Source organism: Mus caroli, unplaced genomic scaffold (assembly GCF_978045245.1).
Source record: "Mus caroli unplaced genomic scaffold, Mus_caroli_1 scaffold_4, whole genome shotgun sequence".
NCBI classification, from domain to species: domain Eukaryota; kingdom Metazoa; phylum Chordata; class Mammalia; order Rodentia; family Muridae; genus Mus; species Mus caroli.
Genome location: NW_028227259.1, coordinates 75,583,641 through 75,602,855, shown reverse-complemented (window position 1 = coordinate 75,602,855; position 19,215 = coordinate 75,583,641). Strand labels below are relative to the sequence as shown.

The window sequence follows — 19,215 nt, the reverse complement described above, 5'->3', positions numbered from 1 at the left end:
GCCTGAGAATCTCAGGTAGAGCCTGCCTGCTTTTAGGCTCTTGGGCACCAGAGCGCTTTGGGATTCGACAAGACAGACAGAAAGTTAAGAGTAGGGCTTATGTACCCATAGATGGCCATTCACCAGAGACCGTGTTATAGACTGTAAACACCGTCCAGTGTAAAACCCAGACAAGTGCCAGCACATTAGTCCTCTTTCTGGTCTTCCATTGTGGTGGCTCTCACCCTTCCTAATGCTGCATCCCTTTAGTACTGTTCCTCACATTGTGGTGACCGCCACCCCCCCCCCCCAAACCGTGAAATTATTTTCTTCACTACTCCACAACTGCAGTTTTGTTACTCTTGTAAATCATAATGTACATATTTCTGGAGATAAGGGTTGAGAACCACTGTTCTGTTGGCATTCTCTTAGCAGTGCCTTGGTCTTTCCCTTTCCCATTTTAACTTTTCTGGCTTTAAAAAAAAAAAAACTGAAAGTCCCTGGAATTTTAATGTGCATCTCAAATGATGTCTTTAAATGAATGCTTTTAGCCTAAAGCAGGTTTAAGTTGTAGACAACTGGAATAAATGCATGTGTTCTCCAGGTCTGTGTGGAAGAGAAGTGCCCAACGCTGGTGAACCTGGCTCACATGATGAGTTTGTACAGCACACATACCTACTCCAGAGACTGTTCCAACTGGATCAACGTGGTGTGCCGGTACCTGCACGACTCTTTCTCAGAGGCGACCTTCAGTCTTGTGACTTACCTGGCAGAGGTGAATTTAGGTGGTTTTGGACCTCTCGGTGGTGACATTGTCAAGTGGCTGTTGAGAGGGGCAGCACTGTGGTACTAACTTGTCTTGAGTTGCACGCAATTAGAGAGCGCATCAGAGAGGACAGCGCAGGGAGATACAAATGCTTCTTTTCAAGTGCAAAAGAGGTTTTTTTTTTTTAATTGGAAGCCTTAGTAGACATGGAAGTAATGTCTTTGTTAGGATTTACTGCTGTAATAAAACACCTTGGCCAGAAGCAACTTAGGGAGGGTTTATTGTAGGTTACAATTCCACATCACAGTCCATAACTGAGGACATCAGGGTAGGAGCTCAAACAGGGTGGGGACCTGGAGCAGGAGCTACTATAGAGGCCACAGAGGGGTGCTGTGTGCTCTTGCTCAGCCTGCCTTCTTATAGACCCCAGGACCATCTACCTAAGGCTGTTGTCTCATTCCCACACACACGCACACACAATGGGATGGCCCACATCAATCTCTAATTTAAAAAAAAATGTCCCACAGGCTTTCCTACAGACCAATCTGATGGAGGCAGTTTCTCTACTGCGGTCCTCTCTTCCCAAATTACTTTAGCCTGTGTCAAATCGATATTACAAACTAGCCAGCACAGTAATTAATGGCAACCTTTATTATGGGAATTATGGGAATGTTCTGGGTGGTGTTTTTCCTGGAGAATAGGCACAATTTTTATTTCTTTAAAATTCATAAATACTTGGAACCTGGCCTGAGACCTGCATTCATAACCGTCAAGGAACTGGGGCTGGAGGTTTGGGAGGGTAGCCTGGGCTACACAGTGGGTTCCAGGGAGGGAGGGAGGGAGGGAGGAGGGAAGGAAGGAAGGAAGGAAGGAAGGAAGGAAGGAAGACTCAAGAGAGAATCAAATCTTTTTGGAGGTTTTTTGTTTGGTTGGTTTGTTTGTTTGTATGTAACTGAAAGGTATGTTTCTTTCTAATGGTCAGAAATATGTGAAGTAGCCATCAAGAGTCCAGGAGGCAGTTACTCATTCAGTTTTACAGGATTAAATCTTGTGCAAGATCATTTAGCTGCTACATGGCTTTGTGGATGGTAGCTTATCGTTCTTTGGTGACAGCCGCGTAGCTGAAGCCTGTGACTGGCATGAGAACCAGTTACCCCTTCTGACAGAAGGAAAAGTAATGTAGACACCTGGTCGTGTTCCCTGGTCTCTGATCATTTGAGCAAACTGACAGGTTAAACCTACTACGTTTCTCAGCGCTGTAAGTCTGCTGCCAAGTTTTTGTTCAACCCGATGAAAGTGTGCATTTCAATGTCGTCCTCAGCTGTTAGAAAAGGGACTGTCCAGCATGCAGCAGTCGTTGCTACAGATCATCTATAGTCTGCTGAGTCACATCGACTTGTCTGCGGCCCCGGTCAAGCAGTTCAATCTGGAGATCATAAAGATCATTGGCAAATACGTGCAGGTGAGTGACCTCGGGGTTCACGTGCAGCATCGCTTAACTCGAATACTCTCTGAGCCTCAGAACTCTGAAGCATCTTAGGTACACAAGGGTGGGGAACACCAGTGATGTTTCCGGAATTGTTTCTACACAGGCGCTATGCAAGTGGCACGGAGGCACCATCTGGGTGAGCGCGGTGGTGCGGGACTCTGGTTAGATTTAAGTCACATTTCTGCAACAGCTATAGAGGGTGTACATATGCAGAGAGCAGCAGTGGCCTTCTCTGAAAATTAAGGCTGGGACTTACATCGTTCTTTGTATGACTCTCGGTGTTGGTGAGATAACTATATATTAGATAAAAATAAACTTTTGGAAACAGAAGGGTGCTTTGAAAGTCTGTACTTTAAAGTTGGCGCTTATATGTCAGGAAGTGCCAGATATTTAGAAAGCAGAAAACCAAACTTTGTTTAAATGTGAATGGTGATGAAGAAAGGCACTCTAGTATAAATACCAAGAGAGGGACTAAAGAGATAGATGGCTCAGCTATTAAGAGTGTGTCCTGCTCTGGCAGCAGACCCAAGCCCCGACCCCAGGCAGCTTACAACTGCTGTCTGTCCAGAGCCAGAGAATCCAGTTCCTCGGCCTGGACTCTGAGCATTTGCAAGCATGTGCACATTCACGCATGCACACATGCACACACCCCACATAACTAAAATATATTAGTAATTAAGTATCCAAAGAACAGATTCTCTGAGAACCTTCACGGATGACTGTTTTGCATTTCACCCCACCAACATATGCAGTCACTGCAGTAGAATTTTAAAAGGGAAATACTGAGCTCAACCGTTTTGTATTAATCAAATTGTATGAAAATGTTTCTGAATCCTTAGGCTCCATGGCAGAGGTGTTTTTAAAAAGCTTTTCCTATATAATCTTTTTAATATATATAGTTTAATGAATATGAGGGGCTGGAAAAATAGCTCAGTGTTTACAAGCCCTGGCTGCTCTTCCCAAAGACCCAGGTTGGAGTCTCAGCATCCACGTAGTAGCTCAGGACCATCTGTGGCTCCAGTTCTAGGGGATCTGCTGCCCTCTTCTGGCCTCCTCAGGCAGCGCACGCATGAGTTGCAGAGCCATACATACATGTGGTCAAAAATTACCCATATACGTTAAAATAAAAAGAGAAAAATCATTATGAATTCTTTGCTAGATAATGATTCTTCGGCACAGACACTTCTGTCGTGTCTGTTACTCGTAAATTATGTTGGAGGAATATATAAAACTAAGAAAAGCTTCCTCTGAGGGTCAGCAGTGCCTGAGAGTGGTCATCCCATGTTGGGGCCCAGGGAATTAAGAAAGTCCAGGGACTAAGAGATGGCTCACCAGTTAAGAGCACATTTGCTTGTTCTTAGGACCCCAGTTTGATTCCCAGCACCTACATGGCAGCTCACTTCTGTCTATAACTCCAGTTCCGGAGGACCTAACACCCTCTTTTGGTTTCTGTGGATGCTCCACCAATGTGATGTAGAGACATGTGCAGGCAAAGCCTCCATACACATGAGATAAAAATAATAAAAACTTTTTTTAAAGTCAGAATGTATTTTAGTATTTAATAATACATCTAAATCAAGTATATTTAAAAACCTTTTATATATTTAATATTCAACCTTGAAGCGAAAACGTCACCTCAAAAGTTCAAATGTATGTTATTCCTTGTCTTTAACAACCAGGTCTCTGCACTAGACTTTCTCAATTAATGATTTATAAAGTACTCCCTGAGAGGAAAACAAGGTCCTCCAATGGGGGCATCATTGGGTCTATCGTGTGTGATAATCTAACCCTACTGGTAATAACTGAGATTTTCCTGTGTTTTATAACTCAGAAGACCTTCTGTTAAAAGATCTGGCAGGAAAAATGAATAGTTTTATAGCCATCTCACAGCAACGCCGTCCTCACAGTCGGTGGTGTACGCTGGGGTTTTTATTCCTCTTCATGGACACTTGTAACCTTGAGTTGGTTCTTTCTGAATCCAGAGCCCGTACTGGAAGGAAGCCCTCAACATCTTGAAGCTGGTGGTGTCCCGCTCTGCAAGTCTTGTCGTCCCCAATGACATCCCCAAGGCCTACGGAGTGGACGTAGGCTCTCCCGAAATCTCCTTTGCTAAAATTTTCAATAACGTCTCGAAGGAGCTGCCCGGCAAGACCTTAGATTTTCACTTTGACATCTCCGAGGTAAGACGCCCCACCGTCGAGACAGTTCTGTTAGGAGCTCTCGTCACCTCGATTCTTCTCTCAGGCTGAAGTTAGTGGAACTTGTACTTGGCACTAGGTACCGCGATGGGTGCTGTGAAACTGGTTAGAAAAGGGAGGTGAAAGCTGGCTCTGAGGAGGACACTTACATTGTCCTGAGGAAGCAGGCAGGTGAGGCCTGACTGGCATGGGAATAAGATAGAAATGTTCTGGGAATAAACTGTGCACTCCTAGAGATGTGTTTCAGAAAGGAGGTACCACCTAGCTGAGTGTTACAAAATAAGTATCCCGAGGGAAGCAGATATTCCAGTCTGGGGTGTCTTGGTTAGGGTCTCTGTTGCTGTCATAAAATATGATGACCAACATCAACTTGGGGAAGAGAGGGTTGATTTCATCTTACAGTTTGTAGTCCATCACCCAGGGAAAGCAGCACCAGAACCCGGAGGCAGGAGCTGATGCAGAGGCCATGGAGGGACAGTTACTGACTTGCCCCCCTCATGGCTTGCTCAACCGGCTCTCCTGGTTATTTGTAGAAAAACAGCATGAAAGATCATGTTAACATTTAACGTCTGAAAGTTCCTCTGGTGTGGAGGCTTGAATCAGGGCTGGCATTTGTTTCTGTACAGACACCTATCATTGGGAACAAGTATGGAGGCCAACACAGTGCCGCGGGAAGGAATGGGAAGGCAAAGGTGATCGCAGTCACCAGGAGCACGTCCTCCACCTCCTCTGGCTCCACATCCAATGCCCTAGTTCCTGTCAGCTGGAAAAGGCCACAGTTATCTCAGGTAGGCAGCAAGCATCGCCGTGGGGCAGAAGGATCGAGTTTTGTGATCATGCAAGTACCCTAGAACCGTCTTACTTTACGCAGTACTAACCCTGGAATTTCCTTTCTGTCAGCGGAGAACGAGAGAGAAGCTGATGAGCGTGCTTTCCCTCTGTGGCCCCGAATCTGGCCTCCCCAAGAATCCCTCTGTGAGTACTGAGGGACGTGCAGGTGAAGGGCGCCAGCGCCCTTGTGTCTCGGTGCTTGCCTTTTCTAAGTGAGTCCTGGCATTAACCAGGGGTCTTGCCTGTTGCCAAAGTTGGCAGCGATGCTGATCAGGTGGTGAACTAACGAGGCACAAAGACTAAATGGAAATCCCAAACGGGTTGAAGGGTGAGGCCGACAGGGTTCTGGAGGGACTGGTGCCTTGGATGCAGGCTGACAAAGATGGTGGGCAAACTGTTTTGTTTTGTTTTGTTTTTCTTTGGGGGGGCACCAGGTTGTGTTTTCTTCAAATGAGGATTTGGAAGTCGGGGACCCACAGACCAGCTTGATCTCCACCACCGAGGACATAATTCAAGAAGAAGAAGTTGCCGTCGAAGACAACAGCAGTGAGCAGCAGTTTGGCGTCTTCAAGGACTTTGACTTCTTGGATGTTGAATTGGAGGATGCAGAGGTAAGAATGTGGGCTTCCTCAGTGTGTCACGGGTGAGCCGTGCCATCTTCCACTGTAGAGATTAGTATAAAATCAAGAAAGGTTCACGAAATATGATTGCCACAAGAAGTCAGCAGCAGAAGGAACTTAAATACAAGAGGAGTCCGTTCTCTCCTTACAAAGTAAAAAAACCCAAAAAACCAAAAAACAACCAACCAAATTCATTACAGTCATTTTAGTATATTCATAGATTTAATTAAATGTTTATTTAGCATGAGCTAAACAAATTAATGGTAAATATATATATATATATAAAATGATCACACATCATTTTCTTGATTTTGTTTTGAGATAGTCTCCTCACCCCTGGCCTGAACCTCACGCCACTTCTACCTCAACCTCCCAAGTGTGGATGGCGGCTGTAAGCCACCATGCCCAGCTTAGCATAGCTGTATTTGTCACTAAAGTGACCGTATGAGTATGACAGATTCACCTTTCTAGATCTCGGTCTCTGGCAGGCGCCTGAGGGCCTCTCACTGGCAGGCCCAACCACATATTCTTCAACTTCCCCCCGAAACAGGTTTCTTCTGACACCCAAAGGGCTTCCTCTTTATAAACTGATTCTGTCTCCATCTAGGCCAGTGATTCACGACCCCTTTGGCAAACCTCTATCTCCAAAATATTTACACTAACAGTCTATATAACAGTAGCAAAATTACAATTATGAAGTAGCAACAAAAATAATCTTATGGTTGGGGGTCACCGCAACATGAGGGAACTGTATTAAAGGATAGCAGCGTTAGGATGGTCGAGAACCGCAGATCTACCACCTGACTCATGGTTTTCTTAGTAGAAATCCAAGTGCAGAGAGCAGGTTTGTCAGCCCACGCAGCTCAGCTAATCCTGAGGCAGAGCTTTGTATTCAGTGTGACTTTGGGAGGCCATCTCCTTCTGCTGTCCCAGCCCCAGCCCCAGCCCCTTCATTCCAGGCCAACCTGGTCTCAAGCAGCAACCCAGTGACCGTCACTATTCTCTGATCTCATGCGCCCCCATAGCAATGTTTTTGGGCAAGTGTAGATTAGTTCCAGGGGTGCTCTCCGCAGAGGGGTGAAGTTGCTTCTCCTGATGCTCTTAGCCCATCAGAGTTCATCCGCTGACCCAGGTGAAGCACCCATTGGTTTTAGAAGCAATCACCATGGTAACTGTTGGGCTCCCAATCCTGTAGCTCAGGTCAGTTCCCCCAAATAACAGTCCCTTAGACCTGATTAGACGATAACAGAACTAACATATGGATGTCCTAAAATTGTTACAAACATATATTCATAAATAGTAAGAAAAATACTTCACATCACATATTCTGGGCCATGACTGGATGTTTCTTTTTCTGAAGCACCAGCTCAGGTAGCTCCTATGCGCCCCTCAGCCCTCATGGGGGGCTGCCTGTTCTCTTGGGCCACTGTGTCACAGTCAGCTGTTAACAGGAGACAGCCTAGGGAGGCCCGCCCTGCAGCTTCAGAGCCAGGAACCCGGAACCTGGGAACCTCACACGTGCCAGTAGACTTAAGCCACCTTTAAAAGGAAAGTTTTAAAGCCTATGTTTTCTTACAGTTTTATCTTCTAAAAGGGCACATTGTAAAAGCCTTTTAAAAGTGTGTTCACATCTGCCCTTTGGAAAAACATATTGAAGGAAGTGTAGGGCCCAGCTGTTGCATCCAGGAGGGAGATGGGATAGCTTGAGACCTGGTGCCCCAACCTACATCTGTGAGCCACTTCTAAATCCGTCCGCAGTGACTTATTTTTTTCTTGTTCAGAATTCAGATTTCTAAAGGCTCTTGACATTTTTCTAACGGTTAAGGTTATTATTTTTTGTTTGTTTGCCTTTTTCCTGTAAAGAGCTCTGTGGATTGTGTTTGGATTCGCCTAGCCCTCTGAAATGTCAGCAGGAAAGACTCCCAGCTTTCAGTAGCTCCTTAGAACACTGACGTATCTGCAGTCCTGCCTTTACCTCACGTTACAGTGATCTCGGGGGTGCGGGGAAGGACTGACCTGAACCCCAGAATTAAGCCAAGGATACAGACTTTCTACATACAGTCATGGTTAATAATAGTAACAACAACAACAGTAGGAAGTACTTGGATTGGATGGCTAAACCAAACAAATGAAATTCCTAAAAGATTCCCTGGCTTTGAAAGCCTGCAGTATTCATTCATTCACTCATTCACTCATTCATTCGCTCATTCACCAAACACACCATAAGGCCAAGTGCCATTAATGTGCAATGCAACATGGTCATATTTACAATGTAAATTGAAGAAAGACACTTTTCAAGCCTTAACCTTGCAGAACCCTAGAGCATCTAGAACACCGTGAGAAACAGCCAGGCTGAATCCAAGGGGACAAGGGACAGAGCCAAAGTGCCCCCAGCCTAAACCGTCCGGGTTTCACCCGTCAGAATTGCACAACTGTTTTCCATCTAAAATTCCATTTGAAAAAGAATTAATTCCTCTGTTTAGGGGAAAGAAAAAGATCTAGTTTTTGAAACCGTTATTTCCGATAATCCCTTCCATGTAAAGGATATAAATTAATCATTTTTTTTTTTAACCAACTTAGTATAATTTGTCACCCCAGGGCTTCAGACAGTTAAGACTTAGGTTCTTCAGAATTATGGCTCAGCACAAACGTAGCATAAATCCTGTCCAGGGTGGAGCTGAACGTTTCATCTCTCTTGTGGCCTCTTTTGAAGTTGGCAGCAGTGGTGTTTTGACAGCTGTGATCTTGGTTTTAAATCCTATTGACAAACGACCACTGCTTTTCACTGCAGCTGTCCTGCAGACAAAGTAACCGTAACCCCATATCGTCGTCAGTTGAATGTGGGTTATTGAGTCAGTTATTGCATTGTACCGAGTATTGGCCGTGTAAAGGTTGAAGATTTATGTGAATTCCGTGTTGCCGAAGTGTACTACGGAAGCGTTGTTCTACGTGTCTGTCTCCAGCTCTTCCCTGGTTCGAATCACATGTTGGCTTCCCGCAAAAAAAGCTAAATCCGGAGCTCGCATCCGTCTCTGGGTTTGAGAAATCACAGAGTTCTTCTCCCAAAAAGCGTAGCATATATTTGAATGTGCGTCTTCGTTCTTTCTAACTCTGTGTGTTTTCCTTTTTGCTAACCAGGAGCTGCAGGTAAGTTGTAGCCGTTTGTGTCTCTGTTGCCGGTATCTGTCCTCTGTGTGGTCTCATCTGTGCTTGTGTATTAGAGTAGAAATGATTTAGAGCGTAGATCTAATTGGTCCCTCAGCAGTGCAAGATGAATTATCAAGGCTTAGTAAAAATAACCAAATGATTTTTTTAATCTCTATAAATATGAACATTTGATGACGGGTTAAACGTTAAAAGAAACGGACAGGCTGATTGAATCTCTGCTTTTGAGAATGCATTCAGTAATTTTTTTTTCACCTTGGTATATGTTCCCGGATGTCTTAATCTCTGAAGCATTGATAAGCATGTGGCTGACTTCTTAGAAACCGTGTCTTGCTTTTCTAGGGGGAGAGCATGGACAATTTCAACTGGGGAGTCCGCCGGCGCTCGCTGGACAGCATTGACAAAGGAGACACACCATCCCTCCAGGAGTACCCGTGTTCCAGCAGCACCCCCAGCCTGACCCTGACGAACCAGGAGGATACCGACGAGTCCTCAGAGGAAGAAGCCGCCCTCACAGCAAGCCAGATCCTGTCACGCACCCAGATGGTATTAATCTCACCTCTCCACAAAGTAGACGAGCTTCAATTAAAAAAAAAAAAAAAAAAAGCCTCGCGCCCTCCCCCCCTCCCTGCAAGCCTTCAGATGGTCACTTACTTCATTGTGTGAAAAATGCACAAACCAAAACAGTGTTCTGGTGCTCGTGACAAAAACCAGAATCATAAACAAAGAACAGAATCATGAAGTTGACCTATGCGCCCGAAGCAGTTAAGAGTAGAGCCAACTAGATCCTTGGAGCCCTTTTAGTGGCTCCTCTCAAATGATACATATTTATGGTATCAGCGAAGGTACTTGCACCTCTTGGTTCGCAGCTGCCTTTCTTTCGAGGTGTGCAAGTCACACTTTGAATGTAGTGCATAAGATTGAGCCCATCATAGGTCCTCTTCAAGATTAAGTTAGGAGACTGGAAAGGTGACTTAGCAGCTAAGAGCATTTTGTCCTCTTTTAAAGGGACCTGGGCTCAGTTCCTAGCACCCACATCCAGCAGCAGCTCATGAGCACCTGTAACTCCAGCTTCAGAGAACCTCAAACCCTCTTCTGCAGTCACATGTACACGCCTACATACAGCCGCACACATAGACACATAACATGCCTACACACAGCTGCACGCGTATACACACACTTTTTTAAAAAACGTACATTGGTATTTTGCCTGCATGAATGTCTGTATGAGGGTGTCAGATACCCTGGAACAGGAGTGACAGACAGTTGTGAGCTGCCATGTAGGTGCTGGGAACTGAATCCAGGTCCTCTGAAAGAACAGCCAGCACTCTTAACCACTGCGCCATCTCTCCAGCCCTGAAACATAACTTTTAAATAGTAGAGATAACCTCTGTGTTAGGAAGTGAAAGTTAGTTATGTGAAGTTCTGGCTCCCATCCCAAGGGTTGGGTGGCCAAGTTAATGAGTCCACAAGGCTCAAGTTAGTGAGATGAACAAGGCTCGTCTACCAATCCAGGAAAGTGGCTTGTGCAGAAGCCTGAATTCTCAGGTAGAGGAAGGTTGGGATTTGGAGACAGCATCATGGAGAATGGCACCCTGGCGTGTGCAGTTCAGAAGCATCCCTAGTGTCGGTGAGGGTTACCCCCCTCTCCTTACAACCTGTCTCCCTTTAGCGGAGACCTCCTCACTCTACAGCACCTGAGGGTCAAGCCCTTGCAGCAGTATTGCACGCGGCAGGCTTTAAGCAAGACGTCAAGCTGTCTGTCTGTGGTCAGCTTCTCGTCTCCTCTGCTATTTTAACATCTCATTATTAACATAAATAAGTCTTTCCAGTGCCACACCCCTCCCCTTTATGTGTGAAGTGACTGCTGAATTTTCACCACCACACCAGGGTCCCCAAGGTGTTTTACTGGTCTCCATAATTCTCACCTGTCTATGCAAGTCAAGCATGCTTAATGCAGATCTGGAGAGTAACGGGCATGTCCCAGAGCACTCAGACAGAAAGGAGACTGGAAACAGGCTCTGTCTAGTACCCATGTCCTCGACATGGCTAAAAAAGGCTTGTCCCATGGGACTAGTTTAGAGAGATGGTGAATTTCCTGGCCATGGAGACCAACCATATGCCACAAGGCTGGGCTAGCCTTGCCTATCTCTCTGTGATCCTGGCTCAGATTATACAACTCAGAGGTTGGCTTTACCCACTTTGTAACTCTGGGAAGATATGTTAACCATTCATTAAAAGTAGACCTTGCTGGAGGTAAGCCACCCAACACAGTGCCTGATAATGGCTAGCTCTCATGAAACTCAGGAGCAGAAATGACTACTTACTGACAAGGGCAGGGCCAGTCTCAGTGGTGCTAATTAGGGAAAAATCATTGAAAAATTGCTTTGTCTGCATTGAAAAAGATAGCATTTGCCTCTGTGTATTCTAAATCAAAAGCTGGTATTTCCTAGGTTGAATACTAACCAAGAGAAAACTATCTTGTCACTTTGTCACTAGCTCTGCTAGGAATAGCTTTACAGTTTCTCTTTGCCTTTTTGTCTTATTGAAACTGTGAGTTGATTTTTGCTTGCGTTACTGAGGGTGCCCTCCTGCATGCCTGGCTGCCCTGAGTTCCCATGGTCAGAAACCCTCAGACCTGGCTGAGATGGAATTCAGTAGCAGAGAACGCAGCTGGCATGCACAGGGTCCTTGGCTCAATACCAGCTCACACAAAACACTGGGCCGGATCTCAGTCACCAGTAAATACCCAGAAGAGAGAGGCAGAAGGATCAAAAAATGTAAGGGAAGTTGGCTACAGAGAGTTTGAGGCATGCCTAAGACACATGAGAATCTGCCCCCTGCCCCAGGGGGACAAAAGCAAATACATGAAAAAGATACAAATTTTCTCTCAAGGCTAGTATAGTTCTAGATAGCTCCCAGTTCTTTCCCTTTGTTTAGTTAGCAACATCTAACCTCTGTGGTTGCATGCTCCGTGGTGCTGAGGGATTAGCTGTCTCCATTCACAACCCATTCTGATACATACTTACTAGACAAGGGAAAGGCAAACTAGGAAACCCCAGAAGGTCTTTTTCATGGTGGTGCATGCCTTTAATCCCAGCACTCGGGATGCAGAGGCAGGCGGATTTCTGAGTTCAAGGCCAGCCTGGTTTACAAAGTAAGTTCCAGGACAGCCAGGGCTATACAGAGAAACCCTGTCTCGAAAAAAACAAAAAAAAACAAAGTATCTGGTGATGCGTGCTATTGCTTGCCACTGTTGCCACTAATGAAGGAATCTTTACACCCCCCCCCCCCCAGCTGAACAGTGACTGTGTGGCAGAGGACATGATGCCAGAGCACCAGGACCTGCTGCAGTCTCAGGATTCCGCTAGCAGCAACACGACAGAAGACGTACTGCAGATCAGAGACGAGACCCCCAGTTTGGAGGCCTGTCTAGATAATGCTAGCAGCCAGCTGCCTGAGGTGGGGAGACATGGGGCTGGTGCATGGCCAATCTAGGTTCCCTTCAGCAACCCTGCCACCCCTCGCTTCTCTCCCCAAAGAGTTTTCAGCTGATGTGCTGCTAATAATTTGATTTGTTCTCAGTATTTCTAACCTGTTGGGTTGTTTTAAACAAAATGGTCAGACCCTGTTGGGTTGTTTGTATATATGTTTCTTTCTTTTTAAAATTGATGTGTTGGAAACAGCCTACAGGTTAAAAATAATACCAAGTGTGTCAATGAGCATTTTGCGTTGCAGAGCGTGACTTGGCGCCTACGCCAGCGCTTCTCTGGGGACAGCAGGCATCGCCTGGGTCGCTGCGACTCTGTGAAGGACTGCTTCTGTGTGTCCCTCCCCCTCCCCTTTGCTTTGTATGGGTGTTCTGTGATTGGTGCTATGACTGGGTTAGGACCTCAGGCTAGCTGTGTTAGCAGAGGGTTCAGTGAACCTTACCAAAAGACTTTGCAACCACTAGTATTACGGTTTTTGGAAAGGCCTGTGAGAAGAAAGGCCAGATTCCAAGCTAATGCCTGACCAAAAATAAGTAAGTATTAGTTGTCTTAGTCTTTCTTATTTTAAAAGATGATTATAGATACTTTTTTAGAATGTAATTATTGTGAAACATGCTTTTCTTGGTCGGTAACAAAAACTGGTTTTTGTTTTTTGTTTTTTGTTTTGTTTTGTCTTAATGAAATTAATTGTAGTTAAGACCCTGACTGAAATGGTTATTTGATTGTTTTGCTTTTGTAAGGCAAAGACTCACGCTCTTACTAGGTTGAGAACTGAATGTGTTTGCACCCTCTTTAATAGTGAGCAGATTTTGAAATGGACGCATTTGGGCTCCCTGCTCCACCTGTCTTTGAAATTCTAATAGGATAAAGATGCAGGCAGCTCAGTGGAGTGTTCATGGCAATTTCACCAGGGATGATGGGATTTACTGTCTACATTAAGGAAGAATGAAAAGGCATTTGCAAAAAAAAATATATATATATATATATACATATACATTCATTCATTCAATATAGGAACTCAGTAATATGTTGAAGGATTTGTGGAAATTCACTGGTTGTTTTTGGTGGTGACAGACATAAAGCACAGGTTTCAGGGTATTTGTACCTTCCAAGTAGAGGGGTAACACACGGAAACATGGCACATAAGCTAACATGGTGCGCTCAGCTGACTGCAGGGAGTTCAGTGTCTCAGGGAATGAGATGGGCGGAAGACGAGGGAAATGAGAATTGAATAGGGTCAGACATGTGCGGTCGGGTACCACTCTCAAGACAGACTTCATCAGAGAGCAGGAGTTCCTGCGGATGCTGCTTTTGAGAGGTGGCTCTGCTGATGAGCATTGACATACCGCCTGAGAAAAATCAGCTTAAAAAGAGAACAGCTTCTTTTGGATCACAGTTTGGTGCTTTCTGTCCCTGAAAGATTGCCTGTGATAGCGCTCATGGCAGAAGTAAATACCAAGCGACTCTTATCAACATGTACTTGAATGAAACAGCAAGGGCAAGGAGAACAGAGAAGTCCCACAGTCTCACAACCAAAGGCACACCCCCAGTGACATAGACCCACACACACACCATGCCCACCACCTAACGGTAGCACCATGGTGGGAAGTAAGCCCTGCATGGACCCTTAGGGAGTGTTCCAGTCCCGAAGCATAGTAATACCTTATGTCAAGATAAGTGGTACGTCATAACCCTAAATGGAGATGCTGGCAGGCATTCATTCATTCATTCATTCACTTACTCGTTTCATCTTCTTTTAGGCAGGAGCCTACTCTGCAACCCTGGTAGTTCTTGAATTCCTGATAGTCCTCATACTTCAGCCTCCTAAGGGCTGGCATGGCAGGTGGGAGCCTCCACGTTCCCTAGCTCCGCCAGCACTATTGAGCCCCTATCTTGTCCTAGACACTATTCTAGGATCTGGGCATATACAACAGGCAGCTAGTGGCATGGAGCCTAATCCTAACAGAACTAACAGATAATAAGCAAGTAAACACAGATTTTAAAGACGTAAGAAAGTGGTCATTATATTAAATCTTCTCCAGAAATTTAACAGTGATACAGATTTAAGTGATGAGAAAGGTAGCCTGTGAGGTGAGGCCTCAGGCTAACCTATGAACCTATGCAGGGCATTTATCTGCTTCTTGGCTGTTTTGTTTCCAGTTGGGTATTGATTTAGGCTTTGTGTGATGGAGTCTCACTGTGTTACCTAGACCCGGAACTCATAGTAATCCCCCTTCCTCGACCTCCCAAGTGCTAGCATTACAGTCATGAGCCTAGCTTCATCCCAAAATATGTAACAGTCTAATGGACTTCCTGCTTAAGTACCATAAAGTCCCTGGGGCATCATTTCTACCAGAGAAAGAGCTCTTCAATTTGTCATGCCTCTTTCCTTTTTAATAGACGGTTCGCTCTCACTGTACAGTGAAGGATGAGAATGAAAGGTATTGTAGAACAGTGTCATTTCATTAAGCATAACAACATTGCATCTGTCAGCGGGACAGGTGGAATTTGGTTTTCTCTGTGTCTCTAATTGCCCTCCCGTAAAGAAACAAAAGAAAGCACTGAGATATTAAAATCAAAATTAGTTTTAAAGTAAATTCTGCAAGCATTTAATTTATTTTTTAAAAGATTGATTTATTTTATATATATCTGAGCACTCCATCTTCATGCACACCTGAACCAGAAGTCAGATTCCATTACAGATGGTTGTGAGCCACCATGTGGTTGCTGGGAATTAAACTCAAGACCGCTGGAAGAGTAGCCAGTGCTCTTAACCTCTGAGCCATCTCTCCGGCCCCCATCTAGTTAATTTTTATAGGTGAAATGGCTTACAAATTAAAGGAACAAATCTACACCTTTATTTGAAGATTTCCCTTAAAGTATGCTAATATTGGGGAGGTAAAGGAGCCATCTTAATTGCTTTTCTGCTGCTTTGAAGAGATGCCATGACTGAGGCAACCTATAAAGTCAAGCATTTAATTGGGAACTTGATTAAAGTTCAGCGCATTATCACCATGTTGGAGAGCACAGCAATGGCTTGGCGTTTTTTAAACCTCAGAGCCCACCCCCAGTGACATCATACCTCCAACAAGGCCACACCTACTGATCCTTCCTAAACAGTCTCCCAACTGGGAACCAAAGATTCAAATAAGTCTGCAGAGGCCATTCCCATTCGGACCACCACAGGAGGCATGTCATGGCAGAAATGTAGCTCCGCTATGATAGAAAACCAAATCACTAGAGGACTGGAAAGAGGGCTCAGTAGTTATGAGCACCTCCTGCTCTTCCAGAGAAGCCAAATCTGGTCCCAACAATCATGACTGACAGTACCCAGCCATCAGTAACTTCAGCTCCAGGAGAGCCACTGTCTCTAGCCTATAGCACGTGCACATACGCACGTGCAGACACACATGTGCAGACCTACACAATTAAAAATAATAAAAGCAATCTTTGGGGGGGGGAACCCTCCCTCTCTGATCTCTTCAAAACACAAACTCTCAAACTCTTCACTTGATTTCATTAAAGAAGTCTTCGGTCATAAGCCAGAGAAAACTTTGCACATAGAAAATGAACCTTCATAAGTAATAAAACCCATGTATGTCCAGTCACTGTGTGACGGGAATTTAAGGAAATTTGAATCTCATAATCTGTTATATAAACAATGGGATCCATTCACAAGCCCAGTGTACTACTCAGTGAAGTTTAGGGGAGCTGTATACTGAATAATTTCCAATAAAGCATCACTTAGAAATTATAATTGAGTAGCAGGTGATAGCCAAACACAGGTGTACACTAATGAAAAGTGTGGGGAGTGGGGCTTCAGGCTGCCAGCTTTGGGTTTGTAACACAGTTCACACTGATGTGGCGGGACGACCACGTGTTGTCAGTACAGTTGTATACGTAAGGACATGGCTAGCAGTGTTAAATAGTATTTTCTAGATTACTGGTGCTGTTTCTTCACTAGCTAAGTCTTTAAAACCAGCCTCCAGATGGAACCTGCAGCTGTACTAAATAGAATCCAGTGGGATGACTTCAGTCCTGCTCTGTGCACTTCCTGTTTCTCTCCCACACTCCTCAGCCTTTGAGGTCTGCTGCCTTTCCTCAGGAGACCATCCCTAGCCACCTCTCTCTAAGCCCACCATCAGCCGTCTCCTTCTAAGACTGGTCTCAGTTGCCCCAGACAACCATGTTCTTTCCCTTTGGTTGGGTACCAGCGGACACTTGCACGGGCTGATGCTGATCACCATTTGCATTCCGTATGCCACTATCTGCTGTTGCAATTTGCATACTAACCTAAGCCCATTACAAGATTACAGATCATGATTTAATTTGTAGCAGAGCATGTGTCTCGGAAGTGCTCAAAATTCTTTTCATGGTTGAGTTTTACAGAAGAGTGAACCAAGGCTGATCCAGGGGTTCTAACTTCTACTCGCTTTTCACATTTTGTAGGAAAATATTTCATTTTTAAGCCATAAAAGAAATATTAAAAATTACTGTAAATATTAAGTAATGGGGGGTCTGGTACTGAAAAAAAAAGAGTTTATATTGGCTTTTAAACCAGCGCCACTATTAGTTAAAACTCAAACTGATCAGAGTAATATCCATGAAAATTAGAAATGAGTGTTGACATTATTATGTTTGAACATGACTTTGGACATGTTTTTCTGTTTACTTTTTTTCTCTTTTCTTTTTTTTTTTTTTTTAAGCCGTGGCAGTTCATTTATTTAGCCAGCGTCCATTGGGTTTCTCTGCTTTGGCAATCACAGCACATTATGTCAGCATGTTAACAGTGACTAGGAAGAGAGACCACTTAACTACGGTTATACCCAGTAGCATGTATTGTCATTACTCATCCGCTAAAGGTTCATGGATGTGGGGCCATTCTTGTTTGATAAAGCAGCTTATAATTTATTTGATTTCAGAAGTTAACCACTTAAAAGTTTCATAATCTCTTGAGAACTCTGTCTTAACTATGAGCCTTGACTGGGTTTCAAAGCTGCAAAGAGCTATATTGTCTTGTTTCCTGAAGCCAACTCTGCATCACAGACACCAGGAAGTGAATACAGTTGCCTGGGTTGACTCTTTTGATGACTGGCCAGTGTCTGATTCTGACTTGTGGCCAGTGTCTGATTCTGACTTGTGGACGGCCCCATAGGATCAGTGGATTCACTCTTGAACCGTCTTACTACCTGTAGTCAGAATTTACTTTTCTGATAAAATGAAAAGGGGTGCTAGGTAGTTCAAATAAGAGAGAATAATAATAATAATATTCAAATAATAGTTATGATGCCAAGTTTTCTTGTATAGAAATTTAATGTATATAAAAGAAGGCATTTAAGCAAAAGTCATGGATTCCAGTCAGGACCCAGATCCTGTAAATAAGAGGGAGAAGGTACCCAAAGTAAAAAGTGTTGGGTGGTTTTATAGCCATTGGCTGTATACTATAATTTTAAAAATTCTAGCAACTGGGGATTGGAGTTAGTAATCACCAGTTTGCCTCATGTGTTGGACCTTGAGTTCTTCCATACCAGCCAGAAACAAATGGGAGAAAGAAAATCAGCAGGACCATTGAAAGAGACAATTGCATATATTCACAATTCAAAAAGTGTACAGCCTAGACAGTGGAGACCTGGGATGCCGGCAGTTGTCCTTTATTGCACTGACAAAAGTTCTTTTGCTGTTGTTGAAGTCTGCTAAAGCTGTGATTACTTCACAGGATACAAGTTCAGTATTAAAGGAGGAACACGTTACAGCCTTTGAAGATGAAGGGTCATACATTATTCAAGACCAACAGGACCCGCTAGTGTGTCGAGGGATTCTTGATTTAGAGGAGACTGACATGCCAGAGCCTCTGGCCCCTGAAAGCTACCCCGAGTCCATCTGTGAAGAGGATGTCACCTTGGCTTTGAAAGAGTTGGACGAACGGTGTGAGGAGGAAGAGGCTGACTTCTCAGGGTTGTCCAGGTGGGTGTAGTCACACATACAGTAATGAGTCTCTGCTTATCTCCACCCCCTTTCTAACATGCCCCTCCCCCACCCCAGTTTATGCATTCTGATGTATTGGTAGTCTATAATAGTATTGTCTTCATTCTTAAAGATAAGGCAAGCTATAGTTGTTTGTTTCTGTTAGTATCCATATAAAATAAAAAACACCATGTTATAAGCACACTGCATGCCTGTTTAGGCAGAATACCAAATGGCCAAGTGTTACAATCAATAGTAGAGTGGGTTTCTGGGCTCCCATGATGATCTGTCAGAGGTCAGATGTTCAGTTAGATTGCTGTAGGAAGCCTGAGAGGTGACTTCTTGGTACTGGAAGATGACGACATGTTGATTCTTTCACATGTTTATATTCTGCACATTCAAAATGTAAAATCAGAATGTGAAGAATTCTCAGACAAAACTTTTCTTCGCTTGTGGATTAAGTTGAGTGATTATTACTGAAGTTCTTAAAGTTAATTCTGGTGGCTCCTGGTAGTTTTGCACACAAAATAGTTCTATGATCTGAATTATGATACTGTCTAGTATGTCCTATTTTTCAATAGCATGGCTGCCTAAAACCACACACAATGACACCACTAGTAGACACGCTAGTGTGATAGGGAAAATTTCACAAGGCCCTGCTCCTAGATGAAGAGCTACAGGCAGTCAGTGGTTGATCAGAAAGAGACAGAGA

The 19,215-nt window shown here is 44.3% G+C and overlaps 1 protein-coding gene across 12 annotated transcripts in view; it reads left to right on the top strand.

The window, feature by feature from the left end:
• Fryl (FRY like transcription coactivator) overlaps positions 1-19,215 on the top strand; it is a 233,378-nt gene that overhangs the window by 197,680 nt on the left and 16,483 nt on the right. For all 12 annotated transcript variants that reach the window (XM_029477617.2, XM_029477615.2, XM_085836757.1 and 9 more), the window contains 9 exons: positions 584-754; positions 2,067-2,207; positions 4,217-4,414; positions 5,059-5,220; positions 5,333-5,407; positions 5,698-5,874; positions 9,391-9,594; positions 12,346-12,510; positions 18,256-18,503. In XM_029477617.2, coding sequence (XP_029333477.1) covers positions 584-754; positions 2,067-2,207; positions 4,217-4,414; positions 5,059-5,220; positions 5,333-5,407; positions 5,698-5,874; positions 9,391-9,594; positions 12,346-12,510; positions 18,256-18,503 — 1,541 coding nt within the window. The remainder of the gene's footprint in view (positions 1-583; positions 755-2,066; positions 2,208-4,216; positions 4,415-5,058; positions 5,221-5,332; positions 5,408-5,697; positions 5,875-9,390; positions 9,595-12,345; positions 12,511-18,255; positions 18,504-19,215) is intronic.